General features: G+C 42.7%; 2 protein-coding genes across 3 annotated transcripts in view; both read right to left on the bottom strand.

Annotated features, from left to right (window-relative positions):
• Nucleotides 1-22,997, bottom strand: part of GIMAP4 (GTPase, IMAP family member 4) — a 34,488-nt gene extending 11,491 nt beyond the window's left edge. Inside the window, exon 1 of the mRNA XM_067041852.1 lies at nucleotides 22,908-22,997. The gene's annotated coding sequence lies outside the window, so the exon portion shown is untranslated. The remainder of the gene's footprint in view (nucleotides 1-22,907) is intronic.
• LOC131762148 (GTPase IMAP family member 7-like) lies at nucleotides 14,000-23,003 on the bottom strand. 2 transcript variants are annotated; one of them, XM_067041853.1, is made up of 3 exons: nucleotides 22,908-22,996; nucleotides 21,834-22,093; nucleotides 14,000-15,462 (listed from the first exon to the last, which is right to left on the bottom strand). In XM_067041853.1, exon 3 carries the CDS (start codon nucleotides 15,419-15,421, stop codon nucleotides 14,540-14,542), a length of 882 nt encoding a protein of 293 aa, XP_066897954.1. In that variant the 5' UTR covers nucleotides 15,422-15,462; nucleotides 21,834-22,093; nucleotides 22,908-22,996; the 3' UTR covers nucleotides 14,000-14,539. The 2 variants fall into 2 exon arrangements, with proteins under 2 accessions (XP_066897954.1, XP_058929432.1); XM_059073449.2 differs by lacking the exon at nucleotides 21,834-22,093 and having other exon boundaries at nucleotides 22,908-23,003.
• Between the last annotated feature and the right edge of the window lie 702 nt (nucleotides 23,004-23,705).

Genomic DNA, 23,705 nt, shown 5'->3' with positions numbered 1-23,705 from the left:
AGGCCAACTTCAAGAAACAAGAAAAATATCAAATAAACAATCTAACCTTACACCTAAAGGAACTACAGAAAGAAGAACAAACAAAACCCAAAGTTAGTACAAGGAAGGAAATCATAAAGATCAGAGCAGAAATAAATGAAACAGAAAGAAAGAAAACAGTAGCAAAGATCAATGAAACTAAAACCTGGTCTTTGAGAAGATAAACAAAATTTATAAACCTTGAGCCGGACTCATCAAGAAAAAGAGGGAGAGGACTCAAATCAATAAAATTAGAAATGAAAAAGGAGAAGTTACAACAGACACTGCAGAAATACAAAGCATCATAAGAGACTATTATAAGCAACTCTATGCCAATAAAATGGACAACCTGGAAGAAATGGACAAATTCTTAGAAAGGTAGAACCTTCCAAGACTGAACCAGGAAGAAACAGAAAATATGAACAGACCTATCACAAGTAATGAAATTGAAACTGTGATTTAAAATCTTCCAACAAATAAAAGTGCAGGACCAGATGGCTTCACAGGTGAATTCTATCAAACACTTTGCGAAAAGCTAACACCTATCCTTCTCAAGCTCCTGCAAAAAATTGCAGAGGGAGGAAAACCCCCAATCTCATTCTAGAAGGCCACCATCGCCCTGATACCAAAACCAGACAAAGATATCACAAAACAGAAAACTACAGGCCAATATCACTAATGAAAATAGAGGGAAAACTCCTCAACAAAATATTAGCAAACCAAAGCTAACAATCGATTGAAAGCATTATACACCATGATCAAGTGGGATTTATCTCAGGATGCAAGGATTTTTCAATATCCGCAAATAAATCAATGTGATATACCACATTGACAAACTGAAGAATAAAAACCATATGATCATCTCAATAGATGTGGAAAAAGCTTTTGAACAAATTCAATATCCATTTATGATAAAAGCTCTCCAGAAAGTGGGTAGAGAGGGAACCTACCTCAACATAATAAAGGCCATATACCACAACCCCACAGCAAACATCATTTTCAATGTTGAAATTGAAAGCATTTCCTCTCAGATCAGGAACAAGACAAGGATATCCACTCTCACCACTATTATTCTACATAGTTATGGAAGTCCTAGCCAACACAATCAGACAAGAAAAAGAAAGAAAAGGAATACAAATTGGAAAAGAAGTAAAACTGTCACTGTTTGCAGATGACATGATGCTATACATAGAATATCCTAAAGGTGCCACCTGAAAACTACTAGAGCTAATCAATGAATTTGGTAAAGTTGCAGGATACAAAATTAATACACAGAAATCTCTTGCATTCCTATACATTAAAAACAAAAGATCAGGGTTTCCCTGGTGGCGCAGTGGTTGAGAGTCCACCTGCCGGTGCAGGGGACGCGGGTTCGTGCCCCGGTCCGGGAGGATCCCACATGCCGCGGAGCGGCTGGGCCCGTGAGCCATGGCCACTGAGCCTGTGTGTCCGGAGCCTGCGCTCTGCAAAGGGAGAGGCCACAGCGGTGAGAGGCCCGTGTACCACCAAAAAAACCCCAAAAGATCAGGAAGACAAATCAAGGAGACAATCACCACTGTAACAAAAAGTATAAAAAACCGAGGAGTAAACCTACCTAAGGAGGTAAAAGACCTGTACTTACAGAGCAATAAGACACTGATGAAAGAAGTGAAAGACGACACAAACAGATGGAGAGATATACCATGTTCTTGGATTGGAAGAATCAGTAGTGTGAAAATGACTATACTACCCAAAGCAATCTACACATTCAATGAAATCCCAATCAAATTAACAATGGCCTTTTTTACAGAACTAGAACCAAAAATCTTAAAATTTGTATGGAAACACAAAAGAACCTGAAGAGTCAAAGTAATCTTGAGGGGGGGAAAAAAAAAAAAAAACAGAGTTGGAGGGATCTGACTCCCTGACATCAGACTTCAAACTACAAAGCTATAGGAAACAAGACGACATGGTACTGGCACAAAAAAGAAGTATAGATCAATGGAACAGGATAGAAAGCCCAGAGATCAACCCACACACCTGTGCTGAACTAATCTATGACAAAGGAGGCAAGGATGTACAATGGAGAACAGACAGTCTCTTCAATAAGTGGTGCTGGGAAAACTGGACAGCTACCTGTAGAAGTATGAAATTAGAACACTTCATTACACCATACACAAGAATAAACTCACAATGGATTAAAGACCTAAATGTAAGACCAGACACTATAAAACTCTTAGAGGAAAACCTAGGAAGAACACTCTTTGACGTAAATCACAGCAAGATCTTTTTTGAGCAACCTCCTAGACTAATGGAAATAAAAACAATAATAAAGAAAGGGGACCTAATGAAACTTAAAAGCTTTTGCACAGCAAAGGAAACTATAAACAAGATGAAAAGACGGCCCTCAGAATGGGAGAAAATATTTGCAAATGAAACAATGGACAAAGGATTAATCTCCAAAATATATAAATGGCTCATGTAGCTCAATATCAACAAAGCAAATTCAAAAATGGGCAGAAGACCTAAATAAAAACCTAAAGACCTAAATGTCTTTCTCCAAAGAAGCCATACAAATGGCTAAGAGGCACATGAAAAGCTGCTCAACGTCACTAATTATCAGACAAAAGCAAATCAAAACTACAATGAGGTATCACCTCAGACCAGTTAGAAGGGGCATCATCAGAAAATGTACAGGGCTTCCCTGGTGGCACAGTGGTTGAGAGTCCGCCTGCCGATGCAGGGGACGCGGGTTCGTGCCCCGGTCCGGGAAGATCCCACATGCCGCGGAGCGGCTGGGCCCGTGAGCCATGGCCGCGGAGCCTGCGCGTCCGGAGCCTGTGCTCCGCAACGGGAGAGGCCACAACAGCGAGAGGCCCGAGTACCGCAAAAGAAAAAAAAAAGGTACAGTGATGAAAACAATATGGTATTGGCACAAAAACAGACACATAGATTAATGAAACAGAACAGAGAGCCCAGAAATAAACCCATGCACATATGGTCAAAGGAGGCAAGAATATACAATGGGGTAAAGACATTCTCTTCAATAAGTGGTGCTAGGAAAATTAAACAGCTACATGTAAAAGAGTGACATTAGGACATTTTCCAACACCATATCCAAAAAGAAACTCAAATTGGGTTAAAGACCTAAATGTAAGGCTGGATACCATATAACCCCTAGAGGAAGACATAAGCAGAACACTCTTGACAGAAATCGCAGCTATATTTTTTTGCATCTGTCTCCTAAAGCAGAGGAAATAGTCTAAAAGCAAAAATAAACAAATGGGACCTAATTAAACTTCAGAGCTTTTGCACAGCAAAGGAAACCCTCAACAAAACAAAAACACAACCTAGAGAATGGGAGAAAATATTTGCAAATGATATGACACATAAGGGGTTAATATTCAAAATATGGAAGCAGCTCATACAACTCAACATCAAAAACAAACAACTTGATTTAAAAATAGGCAGAAGACCTGAATACACAGTTTCCCAAAGCAGACAAACAGATAGCCAACAGGCACATGAGAAGACACTCAACATCGTTAATCATCGGGGAAATGCAAATCAAAACCACAACGAGATATCACCTCACACCTGTCAGGATGGCTATCATCCAAAAGAACACAAATTACAAAAGTTGGGGAAGATGTGGAAAAAAAGGAAAAGGACCCCTCCTGCACTGCTGGTGGGAATGTAACTGGGTGCAGCCACTGTGGAAAACAGTACGGAGGCTCCTCAACACTAAAAATAGAACTGCCATGTGACCCCACAATTCCGCTCCTGGGTATATATCTGAAAAAACAAAACAAAAACAAAAACACTAATTTGAAACGATACATGCACCCCGATGTTCATGGCAGCATTATCTACAATTGTCGAGGCATGAAAGCTACCTAAGTGTCCATCAACAGATGAATGGATTAAGAAAATGTGGTATATATATATACACACACACAATGCCATATTACTGAGCTATAAAAAGAAATAAAATTTGCCATTTGCAAGAACATGGATGGACTTGGAGGGTATTCTGCAAGTGAAATAAGTCAGAGAGAGAGACAAATACTGTGTAATATCACTTATATGTTATGTGGACTCTAAAAAATACAAGAAACTAGTGAACAGAACAAAAAAGAAGCAGACTCGCAGATACAGAGAACAGACTAGTGGTTACCAGTGGCGAGACGGGGCAATACAGAGGTAGGGGACTAAGAGGTAGAAACTAGTAGGTATAAAATGAGCTACAAGGATATATTGTACAAAACAGGGACTATAGCCAATATTTCATAATAACTATAAATGGAGTATAACCTTTACATATTGTGAATCACTATATTGTACATCTGCAACTTATATAATAGTGTCCACTAACTCTACTTCAATTAAAAGAAAACACAATGAGATATGAACTCACCCCTGTTAGGATGACTACATCAAAAAGTGAAGAAATAACAAGTGTTGTGAGGATGTGGAGGAAAGGGAAGCTCATGCATGTCGGTAGGAATATAAATTGGTGCAGCCACTGTGGAGAACCGAATGGAGGTTCCTCAAAAAAATTAAAAATAGAACTTCATAAGATCCAGCCATCTCACGTCTGGATATTTATCCAAAGAAAATGAAAGAAAATGAAAACATTAACTAGTGGAGACATCTGCACCCCAATGTTCATTGCAGCATTATTTACAATAGTCAAGATATGGAGACAACCTAGGTGTCCATTGATGGATGGGAGGATAAAGGAGATACACACACACACACACACACACACACACACACACACACACACACACACACATAGTATTCAGCCACAAGAAAGAAGGAAATCTTGTGACAACATGGATAGATCTCAGGGCATTTTGCTAAGTGAAATAAATCAGACAGAAAGACAAATAGTGTACAAACTCATTTATATGTGGAATCTAGACAGAACAAAAGCCAGGCTCATAGATACAGAGAACAGCGTGGTGGTGGTGAGAGGCGAGGGCTGAGGGTGGAAGGGGAGAAATGGGTGAAAGGGATCAAAAGGTAAAAATAAAGAAATAAATGAGTAAATAAACAAATAAGTAAATAAAATGAATACTTGCTGCAACATGTATACACACATATATAAGCTCATTACAGGCTCATAGATAAGCTCACATAGATACGTCAATATCAAGCTTAGAAATATTGTTTAATCGATTATTGAATCTACTGAAAAAAATGCATGAATTTTATTCTATGCAAATTAAAATTCAATAAAGCTGAAAACTCCTGCCATTTATGTACAATTGGATGCGAGTAGGAGAGTCAATTGTGGTAGACTGATTGTGAACTGGACCCAATGTGTCACACTACCTTCTCTCCAGGCCCTTTAACAATATGAATTTGGTTCTCTTCCCATGCAGAGTTGGAACCTACTTTGGCACCTCCTGAAGCTCAAAGGCTTTGCAGTTTTATTTTCAACAGTTTCTGCTCTCTTATGCATTTCCTCGTTTTGCTTCATAATTTGACGCCCTTTTTCAACCCACACCCTCCCTTCTTATGCATGTAAAATACCTGTACCACTTTACTAGAAATTCTATGATAAAGAGACCAGAGGATGATTTTCACACGCATCACAGCACAACCCAGGGAACTCTGTGGTTCACCCATTTCTCAGAATCTTCTCACAATAACAGGAACAGCTGCTTATAAATTCATCTGTGCACATCACCTCCTCGCTGCCTCAGCCACAACTCTTTCCGGCCTCATCACCCTCACCTTTGGTCTTTCCTGTCACACGTAGCTGTGATCGCTTCACAGGACAGAAAGGTTAAGATGCAAGGCCCACTTCTCCTCCTCTCCGTGGGGTGATGCTCTCACAATGGACTCAGAACTGGAGAGGAGGCCTGATTAAGGCCACTCACAGCTTGGTCTTGAGCTGAGGAAAAGCACCAGTGCAGCCAGTGAACGCAGGTTCTTCTGCTCTTCTATGCCTTTCAGAACCCTGACAGTGGTGCTTTAAAAGCCTAAACTTTATATAGAAAACTTGACAAGTCCATTTTTTACCATTGCCTCTTTTGAAGCAATAGCAACTTGAAATTTGTATTAGAATTTCTCTATTTCCAAGTTGTAAACGGCCACAGATAATTCTGTGTAAATATAAATATGTAAATATTGCGCATTCTCTCTCATTACATTTTACTTCTATTTAACAGGAGATCGGGGATTTCAGCATCCAGATAGCAAACTGGCCATATGCCAAGCATTCTGGAACATGGACTGAGATCAATTACAGACCACAGACGTTCTCCTTCGGCAAACCCTAATAAAAACCAGGATGCCATACATAGACTATTAGGAGTATAAGTATCAGAGACAAGAGGTTTCAACAGATTTCTGGAAGGGTGCATCAGAGCGGAGCATCCACAGCCAACATGGCCACGGAGAGGCTGTCCTGAGGTGGCCGCGGGTGGGGACGGAAGCACCTCGGGGAGGTGGGCTTCAGAAATTTCAGCTCCAAGGGGATGGGGCTGTAGGGCTGAAAGCAGGGCATTCGTGGAAGAAGTGAGTATGTGACACATGATCCAGTCATCTCCTCACTTCTCCCTCATTCAGAACCTCACACTTCAAGGTCTCTCTTCCCGAGTGGGTAATTGAAGGAATCTCTCCTAAAGATTAGAGCATGTCCAGAGAAAATCCTCTGCATTCTGGCGTTTTGGGTTCCCTCTACATAACAGCCTATCCTGCGGTCACCTCACCTGAAGCCTGCAGTCAGCACCCTCACTCAGACGTGGAACTTCCAGGTTTTCTAATGATTTATTCCAAACTACGAAAAGGCAGTCAGGGAGAGCTGCTGTTTGACCAAAGACTGCAACATGAAAGACAGATGAAAGACACAAAGATAAACAGCAAAAATAACCCCAAAGGGAGACATACACACAGGAAACAAAACCAGGAAAAGACAAACCAAACATAAAAATAAACTTCTCTTTCAGATATCCAGATTATTAATCCTCCCACTGAAATCGACTAAAAATACTGAAAAATATTACATACATCTTCTTAAAAGCATAAGTGAGCAGGCAAGAAAATAACCTTTCTCAGACACTGAACTAAGTTTAGGTGGGCAAAGTGGAGCATAGCAGCTAGCTGTCGCTCTGAGGATATTTCACCAGCCCTGCAGAATTTAAAGTCCTCCTCCCAAAACCACATTGACAACAAAGACTGAGAGTTCTTGCCAGCAGCACAACCTCACTAAGAGAATTTGTAGAGTGTACTCGAGGCGAGAGGAAAGTAATCACAGATAGTAAATCAGAGGTTGAAAAGAAAGAAGAAAGAAAGAAGGAAAGAAAGAGAGAAAGAGAGAGAGAAAGAGAGAAAGAGAGAAAGAGAGAAAGAGAGAAAGAAAGAAAGAAAGAAAGAAAGAAAGAAAGAAAGAAAGAAAGAAAGAAAGAAAGAAAGAAAGAAAGAAAGAAAGAAGGAAGGAAGGAAGGAAAGAAAGAAATAGAAAGGAAGAAAGAAGGAAGGAAAGACAAAGAAAGGGAGAGAAGATAATGGTAATAATTTCTAGGGCTTAAAAAGGAAAAAAAATAAGAAAATAAAAATACACAAGAATAATGTATAGATGGGTTGGAAGGTGGGAATGGAGTTTAAGTGTTCTATAGTAATTTGTTGTATAAGAGGAAGATTAAAATATAGATTCCCTTTAGACTTTGTTAAGAATGTGTGTTGTATGAGGAATATAGCCAGTATTTTGTAATAACTGTAAATGGCATGTAACCTTTAAAAATGGTATAAAAATTTTTTAAATTTTGAAAAAAGAATATGTGCTGTGGCCACTAAGAAAATTAGGAAGAGTGTATATAATTTCCAACTGATTAGAAAACAAAATAGAATATGAAAAGAAGAACCAAATAATCCAAATTAAGGCAAAAAGAAGAAAGAAAAACAAACTACGAAACAGGTTGGACAAGGAGAAAGCAAAAAATAAAAGATTACAAATGCATCCAAATAGATCATAAATTATAACTATGATAAATACACCAAAGATTTCCGATAAAAAATAAATATTGTTTGGGGTGGATTGCAAAGACAATCTGAATCTAAAACATGAAACTTGAGATAGGTTGAAAGCAGAAGTAGAGACAAATACAGCAATCCAATTCTAAACAAACAAGAACAAAATATCAAATGAAATAGAATTTTCATTCAGTGTCTCGTGCGAGCCTATTATGTGCCAAGCACTGTTTTAGGCAATTGGGTATACTAGCAAAAAATATCAGGTAAAGATTCTTGCCCTCCAGATCTTTCAGTGTTCCTTGAAGGGACAGAAAAGAAACAAAAAAGGAATAGTGTGTGAATTATAAAATAATTATAGAAGATGTTCACTTGGGTAAAAAAAAATAAATCAGGGAGCGTGGTAAAGAGGACCAAGAGTGAGAAGGCAGGTTATCCTTCAACAGTGTGGAAAGGGAATACCTACAAAGTCCTATTCTGCAACGTGGCAACTTGTTGATTGCAAATCTCAGAGAATGCAACCCAATCTAGGAAGAGTTTTAGATAATCAAGACGCTTTTTAACAAGAAGAAAGAACTTTGAGAACAATTGCCTTGGATGTTCCATTTTTTATATGTTTATAAATATAGATGAGACTGATGTTTAAAAATATAAAGTCGGTTTGCAACGTCCTTGGGATCTTCCCAGGTGTCATCTGAAACCCGACGGTGAGCCAGACCATTTCAGGTGGGCAGCTGGCAGGTTTAATAAGCAAGGGACTTACAAGGCTTGTCCTGAGCAGCCACGAGGAGAAGAGCTTTCCACCCGTGTCTGCCAGAATCGTCAACCTTTATACAGAGGCCTTGAGTGGATTCGGTCCCGTCTAGAAGCCAGACAGTGTCCATTTCTACTCAAGGCTGTATCCTTGGGGAGGCTTCTGGGAGTGGGGAAGCCAAGCGGAACGCACATCCCAAGGACAGCGGGGTAGGTGGGGAGCCCCCAGCTGCGTGGGTCCAGTTCTTGGGTCCAACTCTCAAGCCCCGTGACCCGCTCTCGCGATCTCACAGGCTCGCGTCTCGCGCAACGCGCCCTGGCGGTCAGCAAGGGCTTTCGCTAGCACGGAGGTGGCTCCCTTGGTAGCTCCCCGGCTGCACTGGTGGCAGATGTCACGGCACCAATACAGTCACATGCAAGAGAAAACGCAGGTTAAGACAATGATTCCCCAAATCAATGACCAACTTTTTCTACCCAGAACCCTATGATCCGAACCACTGATTTCCTAGGTCCCCGGGTAGGGGCGTTGGATCACTCAGGGTGTTCACTTGTGCCCTCATGTGCCTCAATAAAGACGATACATTAACAGTCTCATCAGTAGGAACACACTGCATTCTGTTTGGACGGTGGCACAGGTGCCTCCTTGCCAGGCAGGGATCACGTCCAAGGCCATTCTAGTTTGGAGGGCAGCTTTTCTCATTCGAGAAATGTCAGCGCTCAGTAAGGACAGGCTTTGTTGGCTACCATTCAAGACTGGCTGGGTGAACTTATCAAGGGCTTCTATGTGTGTATACCTTCCAGAAGGGATGCAACTTTGCCTCTATATTCAACAAATTACCATTCCAATGAACTTTTGGTTGTTCGTGGATTATATATGCAGCACTTTACAAATGATTGCTGTGTCTCAAACATGCCTCCTTTGACCTTGGGCCTCATTACTCAACATCTCCGGAACCCCTTCTGCTGGAGTCATCTTTGAACTTGAAAGCCACAGTGGAAAACAAGTCTCCGATTTGTAGCTTCTTTTTCTTTTCAACCAGAAGCATGCTTTCAAGTTTGGTCATTGACCCTATTCACCGGATTGAGACTCTGGCACCAGGTGAATCCGTTCTCCATAGGTCAAGTCGTGATCTCCAAGAACGGCCAGAACTTTGGCCGCAGTCATACCATAAACTTGCCGTGACAGTCTCCTATTCATAGCAGTGAGCTTTACTGCCTGTCCTCTCCTTGGCCACAAGGCCGGGGAGACTCCATGGCGCGGATTTTTAGCTGGTCAAGGCTCCTCTCTGATTGAGCGTGAGAAAATAAGGCTCAGGGCTCTTAGGGACACTTCACCCCCTTCAGAGGTTGCAGGCCCTACTCCACCCCCTTTTAATCTTTTGACTGTGTGGGATGTACACATAAATACACCTCTGGGAATGTGGTCATGTCAAGTTTCTTTCCATAACCTGCACGAGCAGAGCACTTCCCTGGACTCCTGCTATACCACTCATGGAAAGCACGCAGCACCCCTCTTACAGGAAGAAGACTGGCAAGGTCTTGGGGTTCTTCTCTAGAGTGATCTCATCCGTAGCAAAGAAGGTGATTTATGGCTAGCCTGTGATTAAATAAGACAGACCTCACAAAGAAGGGAGGGCAAAGAAGGAAGATATTTATTCTTGTCTCCTACTGGCCCATCAAACTGGGTCCATTGGTGCCTCGTGAAGGACATCTTGGATAGCTTCTGCCCCAAGCGCAAGCCCTCTCCAGTCTCTGTCAGTCCCATTTGCGTAATTACAACATCCAACCCAATCATCAAGCTCGGAATTTCACTGCAGGGTAAAGCCTCTCCTTCCCCTGGCTTGTGCCTGCTTCCGCCAAAGGCAGTGTGCACGGGGCTTCTTCCATCTCGCCCCACCCCGCCCTTCGTCTCCTCCTCCTCCTCCCGTCACTCGCCTTGGATGTGACTCCTCGTGGGTTGGAGGAGAAGAGGAAAAACCACTGAAGACAAGTCAGGTGTAATCTGGCTTTGGGGGATGGAGGCACACGTCGTGGCTCTTTTCCTCATGGGGCCCCATGAATGAAGGAAAGATTTCCCTGGAAATCTGCAATTACAAGTCCGACCGATGGCCACTATCTCCCCACCAGCCGGTCGCTTCGACTCCAGTTCCGGGCACAGCTGCAATCCCTGGTAGACTTCCGGGCAAGTCCCCTTCAAGCTGCCTTCGGCTGGCTCCCCCCTGTGTGGCCCACATTTGACTTACGGGGAGCCCATATTTTTGCGCCCCAGTCAGTGAAAGTTACGGTTGCTTCCAATCAGCCTCCTCAGTCTTTACCCTCTGGCACATAGCAACGTCCTTTCGTACTATATTTCCCACAGGAGCACGCGGCTCCGAAGCTCAACTCCAGAGGACACACGTTGTGTCCTCCCAGGAATCTCTTACCATACACCACTCAGGTCCTCTGGCAGCATCAGAGCCCAAGGGGCTACCTTACTTGCTGTGAGGTGAGAGGAAACCGTCTTCCTATTGGGTAGGGCACACACGTGGAGTCCCCGTGGAGCTTCCCTTATTAAATCACATGGTTACATAGAGATCCCCCTCTTTACCAGGGAGCCAATTACTCCCGAGATGAAGCCCAAGAATTTGCCAATCCTGAAGGCTGTTGTCCTTATGATCAGAACGTCCTCTTTGAAAAAGCCCTTTCCTCTTGACCTCTTCAGATACCTACCAAATTAGTTGAAGAGCTAAACCTCACCTAACTGGTTTCCAGCTCCTTCCTTGGCAGGTCCTGCCCAGATCTTCTAGTGTATGAGTTTGGAATGTGGGGGTGTTGGCAATACTGAGGGCTCAGCTGAAGCTCACATTTATGTTAATATCCTGCCACATTCACCCCGGGCCTCTCACATGACCTTCAGTCCAAAATTTCAATGTAGGATGTTTACATTGGACCCGCCCTTTGACGTCTGCTCCTCAGCTTGTCACAAACCTAACTGAGTACTGTCACTCCTGAGTCTACCCCGATGATCTTCTCTGCAGATCCTAACTTCCCTGTTTCTGAAGAGAAGCATCATTAATCATTCCAGGCACCCACCCAGGCACCCACATGGACACATCCTGTACATCCTTCACAGGAGATTTCAAGCTCTGAATTCTTCCTCAAGTCTTCTCCTATGAATCCTACTTTAATTCTCCACTTATGGGTCATGGCTCTCACATATTTCAACAATAGGAATAATGCACACCCCAAATGCTGGAATTTCCAGAGACCTCAGAACTCAGCACCACCTTCAGAGAAAACTGGGATGTAAGGATTGGGAAGATAATCGAGCAGAATTCCTTCGACATGGGAGAAGATAATGTGATGATTTATCGATGATTTTCATTTGATTTGCTCATTTCTCCTCTGGGCATGTCTTACCTGCCAAAGTGGAATATAAGCTGCATCTTCCATAGGCCCTAACGTATGCCTAGATACACACAAGTTAATTGAATTAATAATGCTTCTGCAAGTTGCTGAGAGAAACTATCATTTAAACGGTTCTTAAATGAAAGGTGTCGGGCTTCCCTGGTGGCGCAGTGGTTGAGAGTCTGCCTGCCGATGCAGGGGACACAGGTTCGTGCCCCGGTCCGGGAAGATCCCACATGCCGCGGAGCGGCTGGGCCCATGAGCCATGGCTGTTGAGCCTGTGAGTCCGGAGCCTGTGCTCCGCAACAGAGGCCACAACAGTGAGAGGCCCGCGTACCACAAAAAAAAAAAAGAAAAAAAGAAAGGTGTCAGGACAGTGCATGAATAGTTCGCTCTCTAGAGATAATACTGCACCGATGAATCACTCACAAGGAACTACCTCTAAATATAAGAATTGTGTTATCGGGAATAGCAGTTTGGACTAGCGGTGTTATGTCACAACATATATTATGAATGTTTTCTCACAATGGGCTTTTCTTCCATGCTGTCTTTACTCCATTCATAATATTTGTGAAGAAGCTTAGAATGAGCAGGTATTTGGGATCCTATTTTCTCCAGATTTGTTCTCGAATCCCTGTCTCCCTAAATTTCACCAGTGCCGTAAATACTCTCAGTCACCTTCACAGGGAAAGCAAAGGACAGCTGTAAAAATTCCAACAATTTGAGTTTGGGCTTATCTGCCATCATTATAAATGATATAAAATCATCCCTCTAACTTGGAAGTTTTGCAATTATTTTAGCAAGACAGAACCTTTTGTATGCTCACTGCCAATGTCTCAGTCCATGTGGGTCAACTTGTCCCAGAGATTTCAACAGTCAGGAGAGATTTTTCCGCTGGCAGAAAACACTAGTGGGAATTGAAAAACAACAACAAAAGTCAGGGAATGCTCTGAAAGAGAAAAAGAAGTAGGTATCAGAAGATGTATCAGTCAGGATTCCAGCAGAAAACAGATGGCTTAGTATAATGAAGTAGTTGGAGGAGAGCCTAGTGAATGGGCTTCCTACAAGCTGTGGATACAGGGTGTGGAAATGACAAGGGAGAGGGTTAGTAACAGTGAGGAAATTACATCCTTACCCTAAGGGGTGAACAAAAGCTCGAACCCAGAAGGAGAGCTGGGTAGAGAGCTTCCAGGGGAGGAGTCATGAGCTTCGACTTAGGGTTGCAGCTAGTGGGAGATGCCCCTGCAGGGAGAGAGGCAGGAGAACAGATATCCTGACCTTGCTTTTCTGCCGTCAGGAGCTCTCCTGCTTGGATTTCCTATTGGCAGAAACGAAGCAGAAGTCAGAGAGCGAGAGACCCCACCGATGTAGTCCGTATAGATCAGTCACCCAGGCAAAAAGCTAGGTGAAAGAAGGGTGAACTGTGGCTCTGCAGAGGCAAGAAAAATACTTGGCACAGAAGAGATTTCTTAGGTACAGCAGGGACATTTTAAGTTAGGATGGTACCTTAAAAAAAAAGCGAGAGAGAAAAACAAGAAGAGGATTTATCAACGTCCACATCTCCATGAACCACAGAGTAATGGTGCCAGAGAAGCCTGATGCTTCACTAACAAAGTACTCATAGATGTGGATTGAAATAAGACACATTACCAGTGGTGCTGACACTTAACGTATGCAGGGTTTCTTATTTGAATTTTCCTAAATTGACTCTGTGAACTCTCTGAAATGTACCATTGCCTGCTTATGTCAATTGCATAACCTCTGACATTCACTGGCATTGTGTAGAAGGACAGCTGGGAGCCGGGTGTCGTGGGGAATGTGCTGGGAAGGTATTTCATTCTGGTTAGCTCTCACTGCATAACAAACCGTCCCAAAACTTAGTGGTTTAAAACAACAACAATCATTTATTTTTCTCATGAATCTGCAATTTGGGCAGGACCCCGTGGGGATGGCTCATCTTTGCTCTTTGCATCTTCATCAGTTGGCAACTGGAGAATGCACTTTGGTGTCACCTCGCTTGCATGACCGGAAAGCTGCTTCTGGCTGGCAGCTGAAATATCAGCCGGGGGAGTGGGCCGGTGACTTCAAGTTCTCTTCATGCGGGTGACTTGGGCTTCCTCCCAACATGGCGGCCAAATTCCAAGGGCAAGCAACCCGAGACAGCAAGGAGGCATTTTCCCTTTCTAACCTTGGAAGTCCCATGGTGTTACTTCAACCACCCAGAATTTTTATCAAAGCAGTCACAAAGTCCATCCAATTTCAAGGCAGGGGACCTAGACCCATAACTCAATGCAAAGAGTAACAAGGTCAGATTGTAAGAAGAAGTCAGAAAGAAGATATGGTTTTAGCCCTCTTTGGAAAATGCAAACTAGCATATTAACAAGTTGTAGTAATTTGAGAAGTAAAAATAAAATGTACACTACTTCCAAAATATTTGCCATATTTTTGAAAGCACATTTTTAATCACCTGAAGAACAACTTGAAATAAATTCTCCTTGGCTTCTTCCCTTACATTTTTCACTTGTTCATCATGCTTCTTCATTAGCAATTTTATTTTTTCGTCCTTTTCTTCCTGTGGGAGATGGGCATATTCCTTTTCTACTACTTTAATTTCCTTTTCTAACTGATCAGCGTAGATTTTCTTCAAGACTGCCTCCCGCGCTCTCAGCTTTTCCTCTATGTCCTTGTATATGGCGTCGGAAAAGTGAGCCCCCTGGTTGTTCTGCACCATCTTCTCTATCAGCTCCACCAGCTCCCGCACCTGAGCTTCCTTCTCAGCCTGGTCTGTACTCCTGTTACCGAAGGTACAGCAGCGGTCTCCACACTCCTTGAGGATGCTTCGCAGATTTACGTCTGCGCCCCGCACAAAGTCGCTTAGGCTGTGGCCCTCCAGCTCCTCTTTGCGAGTGAACAAGATGACCATGTGCTTCACGGCTGCTTCCCCAAACACAGCCTTGACCAACGCCACGGTTTTCTGCTCCTCCTCCGTGTAGCGGCCCAGCTGCATGACCAACACGATGGCGTGAGGCCCGGGGCAGGATTCGAGGACACAGCGGCTGATTTCCCTGCAGGTGGTGCTCAGGCTCTCCTTGGTGTCGAAGAGACCTGGGGTGTCAACAACGAGAAGGTCTCTCCCCTCCCATTTCCGGGATGCTTTCTGACAAGTTTTGGTAACAGCCTGCGGAGCAACCAAAGAGTTGAATACGTTTCGGCCCAGGATGGTGTTTCCTGTGGCACTTTTCCCACTTCCAGTCTTTCCGACCAGCACGATCCTCAGAGCGTTGTCCTGGGCGTCAGCCATGTTTCTATCAAGAGGCCCTGGGGCTTAGGTACCCACAAGATCTTAAGAAAAGGAAGGAGAGGGAAAAAGGGTCAATTGGGGCAAGTGGGAACTGTTCCCAACTCTCTTTTGTTTCTTTCTTTTCCTCCCTGAAAATGTGTAATAGTCTACTATGCACAAACAGCTCGATGGCTGTGGAAGAAATAACAAAGTACTTAAAGAGTATCCCCACAAAAGAGTCATGTCCAGATGGTTTCACATGGAATTAATTGAAACCTTTAAAGATCTGACCATCTCAGTGGTACTTAAACAATTCCTGATCACAGAAAAAGGAAGGAAAACGTTCAGCTCTTTCTATGAAGCAAGTGTAATGCTGATCCCAAAAGCTAACCACGATTTCACCAACAGATAAAGCGATACACGTCTCATGTGTGAGTATTGATTCAAAAATCCTAACTAAATTATTAGACACTGAAAAGCAATACACCTTGATTAAGTATTACTGTTTCAGAAATACTAGGGTGGTTCCACACGAGGAAATTGAAGGTTGCAACACATCCCATGAATAGGTTAAGAAGAAAAGGAACTAGGTGCAAAAAAGACATTTGGCCAAATTCAACACTGATTCATGTTTTTTGTTTGTTTGTGTTTTTTTTTTTTTTTTTTTTTTTTGTGGTATGCGGGCCTCTCACTGCTGTGGCCTCTCCCGTTGCGGAGCACAGGCTCCGGACGCGCAGGCTCCGCGGCCATGGCTCACGGGCTTAGTTGCTCCGCGGCATGTGGGATCTTCCCGGACCAGGGCACGAACCCGTGACCCCTGCATCGGCAGGCGGATTCTCAACCACTGCGCCACCAGGGAAGCCCCATGTTCTTTTTTTAATATAAATTTATTTATGTATTTATTTATTTTGGGCTGCATTGGGTCTTTGTTGCTGCACACGGACATTCTCTAGTTGTGGTGACCAGGCGCTATTCTTTGTTGCGGTGCGCAGGCTTCTCACCGCAGTTGCTTCTCTTATTGCAGAGCACGGGCTCTAGGCACGCGGGCTTCAGTAGTTGTGGCTCACAGGCTCTAGAGCGCAGGCTCAGTAGTTGTGGTGCAGGTCACGGGCTTAGTTGCTCCGCGGCATGTGGGATCTTCCCAGACCAGGGCTCGAACCCATGTTCCCTGCATTGGCAGGCACATTCTTAACCACTGCGCCACCAGGGAAGCCCAACACTGATTCATGTTTAAATGATAAAATGTAAATGAATAGATACTTCTTTGGCGTGATTTTACATAAATATAAATTAAAAATTTTTTTTCATCACTTTTTTTTCATGCAACTAAAATAGTTGATTATCAAGTTCATCTGGATGAAGACAAAAGAAAATTAGCCTTGGCAATCACGAGAAGAAAAGTGAGGGAAGACTAGCTCTACCGGATAGTAGAACATTATAATTTCTATAATTAAAGCAGTATGGGGCTTCCCTGGTGGCGCAGTGGTTGAGAGTCCGCCTGCCCATGCAGGGGACGTGGGTTCGTGCCCCGGTCCGGGAAGATCCCACGTGCCGCGGAGCGGCTGGGCCCGTGAGCCGTGGCCGCTGAGCATGCGCGTCCGGAGCCTGTGCTCCGCGACGGGAGAGGCCACAACAGTGAGAGGTCCGCGTACCGCAAAAAAAAAAAAAAAAAAAAAAAAAAAAAAAAAAATAGCAGTATGATGTTGGTGCATGAATAGAGAGAACAGTAAAACAGAAACAGAAAATTCGGGAGTAGGCCAAACTGATCACACTATATTCATTTATATTCAATTATATTATATTATGTTACATTTATATTCAATAAGGCAGCATCTCACATCAGTGGGAAAAACGATGGACTAATAAGAAACACTGAGATAACAATACAGGAAAAGATAAAACTGCATCCAGTTCCTGACGCCATTCAAATTCCAAATAGATTAGAAATTTAAATGTAAAAAAAATCCATACGATAACAGAAGAAACATGGATAAATCTTTGTAACCTGGGGGTGGGGAAAATATTTCTAAGATTTGAAATAGAGTAAGGAAAAAGACTCCTAAATTTGATTACATACAAATCAAAAAGATGATGTGAGGCAAAGTAACAAATAAACAATCCTCCATACACACAAATTAAAACACGAATGTCCAGGGCTTCCCTGGTGGCGTGGTGGTTGAGAATCCGCCTGCCAATGCAGGGGACACGGGTTCGTGCCCCGGTCTGGGAAGATCCCACATGCCGCAGAGCGGCTGGGCCCATGAGCCATGGCCACTGAGCCTGTGCATCCGGAGCCTGTGCTCTGGAACGGGAGAGGCCACAATAGTGAGAGGCCTACGTACCACAAAAAAAAAAAAAAAAAAAAAAAAAAAAAAAAACACGAATGTCCAACTAGGGGAACATTCTTTTTTCCAACTTACATAAAAGAGGGGCAAAGGGCAATTTTCCTTTTACACCAAGAATATCTATACAGTTGGCCAACAACCACATGAAAAGATCACTAATTATTGAAGAAATGCAAATCAAAACTACCACGATGTATCACCTCACAGCAGTCAGAATGGCCATGATCAAAAAGTCTACAAATAATAAATGCTGGAGAAAATGTGGAGAGAAGGGAACCTTCCCCCACTGCTGGTAGGAATGTAATTTGATGCAGCCGCTATGGAGAACAGTATGGAGCATCCACAAAAACCTAAAAATAGAGTCACCGTATGATCTAGCAATCCCACTCCTGGGCGTATATCTGGACAAAACTCTAATTTGAAAAGATACGTGCGCCCCTAAGTTCTTAGCAGCACCATTTACAATAGCCAAGACATGGAAATAGCCTAAATGTCCATTGACAGATGAATGGATAAAGAAGATGTGGTACATATATACAATGGAATGTTACTCAGCCATAAATAAAATGAAATAATGCCATTTGCAGCTACATGGATGGGCCTAGAGATGATCATATTGAGAGAAGTAAGTCAGACAAAGAAAGACAAATATTATATGATATCACTTACATGTGGAATCTAAAAAAAATACAAATAAACTTATTTACAAAACAGAAACGGACTCACAGACATAGAAAACAAACTTTTGATTACCAAAGGGGAAAGTGGCAGAAGAGGGAGAAATTGGGAATATAGGATTTACGGATACAAACCACTATATATAAAATACAAAAGCAACAAGGATTTACTGTATAGCACAGGGAACTATATTCCATATCTTGTAATAACCTAATGCAAAAGAATCAGAAAAAAATATATAACTGAATTACTTTGCTGTACACCTAAAACTAACACAGTATTGTAAATCGACTATACTTGAATTACAAAATTTAAAAAAAAAAACAAGGAATATCTAAAAGTAGAGAAACAACAGACCAGCAACTCGATAAAAAATGGAGAGAGATATAAATAAACAGTTCAAAGAGAAAAATGTAAATATCCTTTGAATATAGAAAAAGAGATGAACATTCACTCGTAATAGAGAATAATATATCAAAACATAGAAAAATTAAATTAATTATTTAATATTACACTAAGATACTATTTCTCACCTACAGGTTTGGCAAAAATCCAAAAATTTGCTGGCATAATATATTGGTAAAAGGTATAGGGGAAACAGGTGCTCTCCCACATGGCTAGTGCAAATGGAAAAGCAGTCTAAAACATCTAGAGGAGAAGTTAGCAATATCTTGCAAAAGTACATGTGCATTTACCCTTTGATTATCAACCTCAATTTCGGGATTTATCCCAAAGGTACACTGACAAAAATACAGAAAAAAATTATGCAGAAGGCTGTTTATTACACCACTATTTGAAATAGCAAAGGACCAAAAACCTATCCAATGCCCATCAGTAAGGGAGGGCCTGGCTGAATAAACCAAGGTGTATTCTCACAGTGCAGTACTAGCCAACTGTAAAACGGAATGAGATATATCTTTATGTCCAGGTATGGAGACATCTCCAGGATATAATATTAAGCCGAAGAAAATAATGTAGAGTTTACTCTCATTTCTCTAACAAGGAGGACCGGGGCCTACGTATATAAAATGTAATATATATATTTTTTCATTCATACGTAAAAGCAATGGCAGGATAATCTGAAAAAGAAGCAGACAAAAAAGTTACTTATATGGGGATGGAAGAAACAGGGTGGAGGGAAGCTAGGGAGAGAAGCTGGGAACTAGACTACTTCGATTTCATAGATTTGATCTTGAAAGCATGTATTATACAGCAAAAATTATATTTCAAAATATTAGTCAAAATCCAAAGCAAATGAAACAAACTAGCCACATTGTATTTTGTGTGGTGGATGAACCACAAAAAAATTGGTCCTGGAGACTTGACAATGCAGTCATTTCTTTGTCCATCCCCAGTAGGATAGAGTTAAGCGCCCTGCCCCCCCAAAAAAACCTGCAAAAAATAGTTTTCAGGAATCCTTTTCTTATTTGTGTGTATGTGCGTGTGTGTGTTTGTATAGTTTGGGAATCCACTGAAAAGGCCTAAAAACAATGAGGAACCCACTGACAACGAGAGCCCTTAGTGGCAGATGGTAATCTTCAAATGCCATTTCCTACCAAAAATGTAGGGCTCTTAGGAGAAAGTATGGATTCCAGGTCTGGGCCGGGCAACGTACGAGTTGAGCGTAGACCAACTTGCCATACTAGACCATCCTGAGCATACAAGGATGCTATGAAAAAAATTGCGAGGATCACATCAAAAGGACTTAAGAGCCAACTTGAAGACGATCCCCAACGGGACAAAGATGAGACAGTCTGGGCATCAGTAAGAATCATGATTCCAAAGGATTGGAAGATATCAAAGAAGTTAAAATCTATGTGTTCATAGCAATGCCATCTTCTTAGAAGAAGTCAGTTGTTCCCTTTGGAGTCTGCTAGGAGTATGTCATTCCGAACGTTGACAAAGGGAAAGAAGAAAGCATTTATCTTGTCTTTCTTATATAACGGTGCCTCGTGGAAATGAAAGAATTGTTGAGGGGAAGTGTTTTTTTTTTATAGGATTATTCCATCTAATAAATGAAGAAAGAATGATAGAATTAGAATATCATAATTTGTGACCCTTAAGGAAATATATACTCCAGATGATCATGAATATCTGAGATAACCAAACATTATGTGCTTTCTGATTGACGTTAACAAGTGCACCTGTGAAGTACTGCCACCAAAACACCAGCCAAACCTTACTCTGACCAAGCTTCTCCCTAAACAGAATTCACACAAAACACTGGAACTAGAAGAGCATGACAAGTGACACTTGGGGGATGTAATCAACAAAGTGTACACCTCCAATTCTGTTGGACAAAAGACTTCCCCTTTCTTAAAGAAATTTTACAGCAAGAAAAAAGGAAGGTGGAACCCTATGTGTTAAGTTAAATTTAAGAGATATCAATGAATTGCAATCTATGGACCTCATTTGGGCGCAACTTCAAACAATTTTTTAAGTTGTGAGACAATCAGAGCAATGTGAATATAACTGGTAATTTTCTAGAAATTCTCGTTGCTTTTTGTTTTTGTGTGTGTGTGTGTGTGTGTGTGGTACACGGGCCTCTCACTGTTGTGGCCTCTCCCTTTGCAGAGCACAGGCTCCGGACGCGCAGGCTCAGCGGCCATGGCTCACGGGCCCAGCCGCTCCGCGGCACGTGGGATCTTCCCGGACCGGGGCACGAACCCGCGTCCCCTGCATCGGCAGGCGGATTCTCTACCACTGCGCCACCAGGGAAGCCCTCGTTGCTTTTTGAAGTCTGATTCTGGTAAGTTTTTTCAATGGTCTTTATCTTTCAGACATACATACTCAAATATTTACTGATGAAGTGACACGAGGTCTGACATTTGCCTCAAAGTAATCTGGGGTGGCTGGGGAGTGGTGAGTATATAAATGAAACAGGACTGGCAGAAATGGATAATCGTTGAAGCTTGGTATAGGTACATGGAAGTTCCTTATATTATTCCCTCTATCTTTCAATAAGTTAAAAAAATTCCACAATAAAAAAAATAACCTGGGTGTAGTGTAACCGCTACTGAATGTATACTGTACACCTAGCACCCTAATAAGTATGTTTTGTATATTACAGTCATCCCTCCATATCAATATGGAGGGGGGATTGATTCCAAGACCCCGACATATTCCAAAATCTGCAGATGTTCAAATATCTCATGTAAAATGGCTACTACGGTTGGCCCTCCATATCGGGGTTTTCACATTGGCAGATTCCTCCTACCTTGGATGGAAATTTCCATCCTGTTTGGTTGAATCTGCCAATGTAAAACCAGGGATATGGAGAGCTGAATGTGTATTTATTGAAAAAAATCCACATATAAGTGGACCCGCACTATTCAAATCTGTGTTGTTCAACGGCCAGTTGTATCTCACTTACTCCCAAAAATAACCTGCAAGGAAGCTAACTTTATTACCTGAGTTTTTTAAATGAGGAAACCGATGTGGTTCAGGAATTCCGAGACACTTGCCCGAAGTCATTGTGCTAATAGGTGCTGAGCAGAGAGGGGTCCAATTCAAAGTCTGTCTGACTACCACGCTCTCTCTTAAGCACTGCACACTATGGCCTCTTCTTGTTCCTTCTCGGACCCGTCATTCTGTAGTCTACATCAGGTCAGAGGCGGATCAGAGGAAGACAGTCCACACTCTTTCCCGAATGGTGAACTGGGTAGCAAGCCTATAATTAGGGAAGGCAAGGAGGAGGTCCCACATACATGATTTTTTAGAATAGCCAATCCTCTCTGCATAGCACCCACTCCTCCACTCATATGTCACCTTATTGGGGACACAGCTTCTCTCTGTGAAGTGTCGGAGAGAATTCGAAGTGAATTCTAGATTTCCTGTGTCATTCGTGACCTGGGTAATCCCTGGAGAGTCACCATGCTCTCAGGGGTTCTGATTCTTTTTCAGTAAAATCAACAAGGACCTACTGTCTAGCGCAGGGAGCTCTACTCAATATTCTGTAATAACCTATATGGGAAAAGAATCTGAAAGAGAATGGATATACGTATATGTATAACGGAATCACTGAGCTGTATACCTGAAAGTTACACAACATTGTAAATCAACTCTACTCCAATATAAAATTAAAATTAAATTTAAAAAAAGAAACAGGGGTTTAGACTGGGTGGCCTCTGAATTGCCTTCCAGATCTAAAGAGCTGCGTTGGGGGTCCCTCACTTCCTACTAAGGGAAAACTCTGGTTTATCAGGTGGTGCTCAATGTCTATCCCAACAGCAACTAGACAGACGGTGCAGTATTCAGCAAGAGTTTGTCATGTTAAAGATGAGATGTATGGACATTATGCTCATAAACATCTTTCCTCCCCTCTCCCCCCTCCACCACCAGCACCCCGGCAGCATCCTCCTTACTGCGTTGCCTGCACCCCACCTGGTCCCTGCTCAGGCCAGAGCCCACCCCCGCGCAGATTCCCTGTATCCTACTGCCCTTTGCAGCTCTATCCTCTGGGGCCTCTTCTCAGCCAGGCTCACCTTTTGAAGGAGTTGCTGAGTTGTCAAGTTTTCTCCAAAGAAGCTGTTTGAGCTGGTGCTTTTGCTTTAACTATGAGGGGGAAATGTTTGCACCCTCTGAAACCTCTGAGCCAGGAAGCAGATTGGGTGGAGCCAGTGAAGGAACTGTTTGCCTTTAAAGAGACAGAAATATTGCCCCATAACTTGGTGGGCGCTTCAGCTCTGACAAGTTGAAAGCTTTTTCTCCGTGTGCCCGCTTATCACACCAACATTTCCAAAGTTATACTTGTTGTCTGGGGTTATTGTGGTGGATCCAAAAAGCCCTCAGCAAATGACCTAAATCTTGCCGAGAAAGCCAGTCACAGTGTCGGATCATCTTTCCTGGGTGAAGTGGGAGACTGCAGGGCTCTTCGGGGAAGAAAGAAGTCAGACACGTGGCTTGGTGTGTCCTCGGGAGAGCACCGGTCTATTGCTGGGTGGAGAGTAGAACTTGGAAGTGATGAACTTGAATATTTAGCTGAAGAGATTTCTAAGTACACTGTGGAAGGTGCAGCCTGGTTTCTCCTTGCTGCTTATAGTAAAACGCAAGAGGAGAGAGACGTGGAGCGATGCAGCTGCAAAAGCCAAGGAATGCCAAAGATTGCCAGCAACCACCAGCAGCTGGGAAAACACCAGGGAGAATCCTCCCCTGGAGCCTTCAGAGAGCATGGCTTTGCCAGCATTTTCAGTGTGAACTCCCAGAACTACGTAGCAATAAATGTCTCTGCTTTGAAGCTTCCTAGTTTGTAATAATCTGTTAGAGCAGCTCTAGGAATCTAG

The sequence above is a fragment of the Kogia breviceps genome, chromosome 9, assembly GCF_026419965.1.
Source record: "Kogia breviceps isolate mKogBre1 chromosome 9, mKogBre1 haplotype 1, whole genome shotgun sequence".
Lineage (NCBI taxonomy): Eukaryota > Metazoa > Chordata > Mammalia > Artiodactyla > Physeteridae > Kogia > Kogia breviceps.
The sequence above is the reverse complement of the archived record's forward strand: the minus strand, read 5'-3'. Positions and strand labels throughout refer to the sequence as shown.

Excerpts from the sequence above, each read along its gene's own strand:
- LOC131762148 (XM_059073449.2), bottom strand. The coding sequence starts at position 15,421 with ATGGCTGACGCCCAGGACAACGCTCTGAGGATCGTGCTGGTCGGAAAG.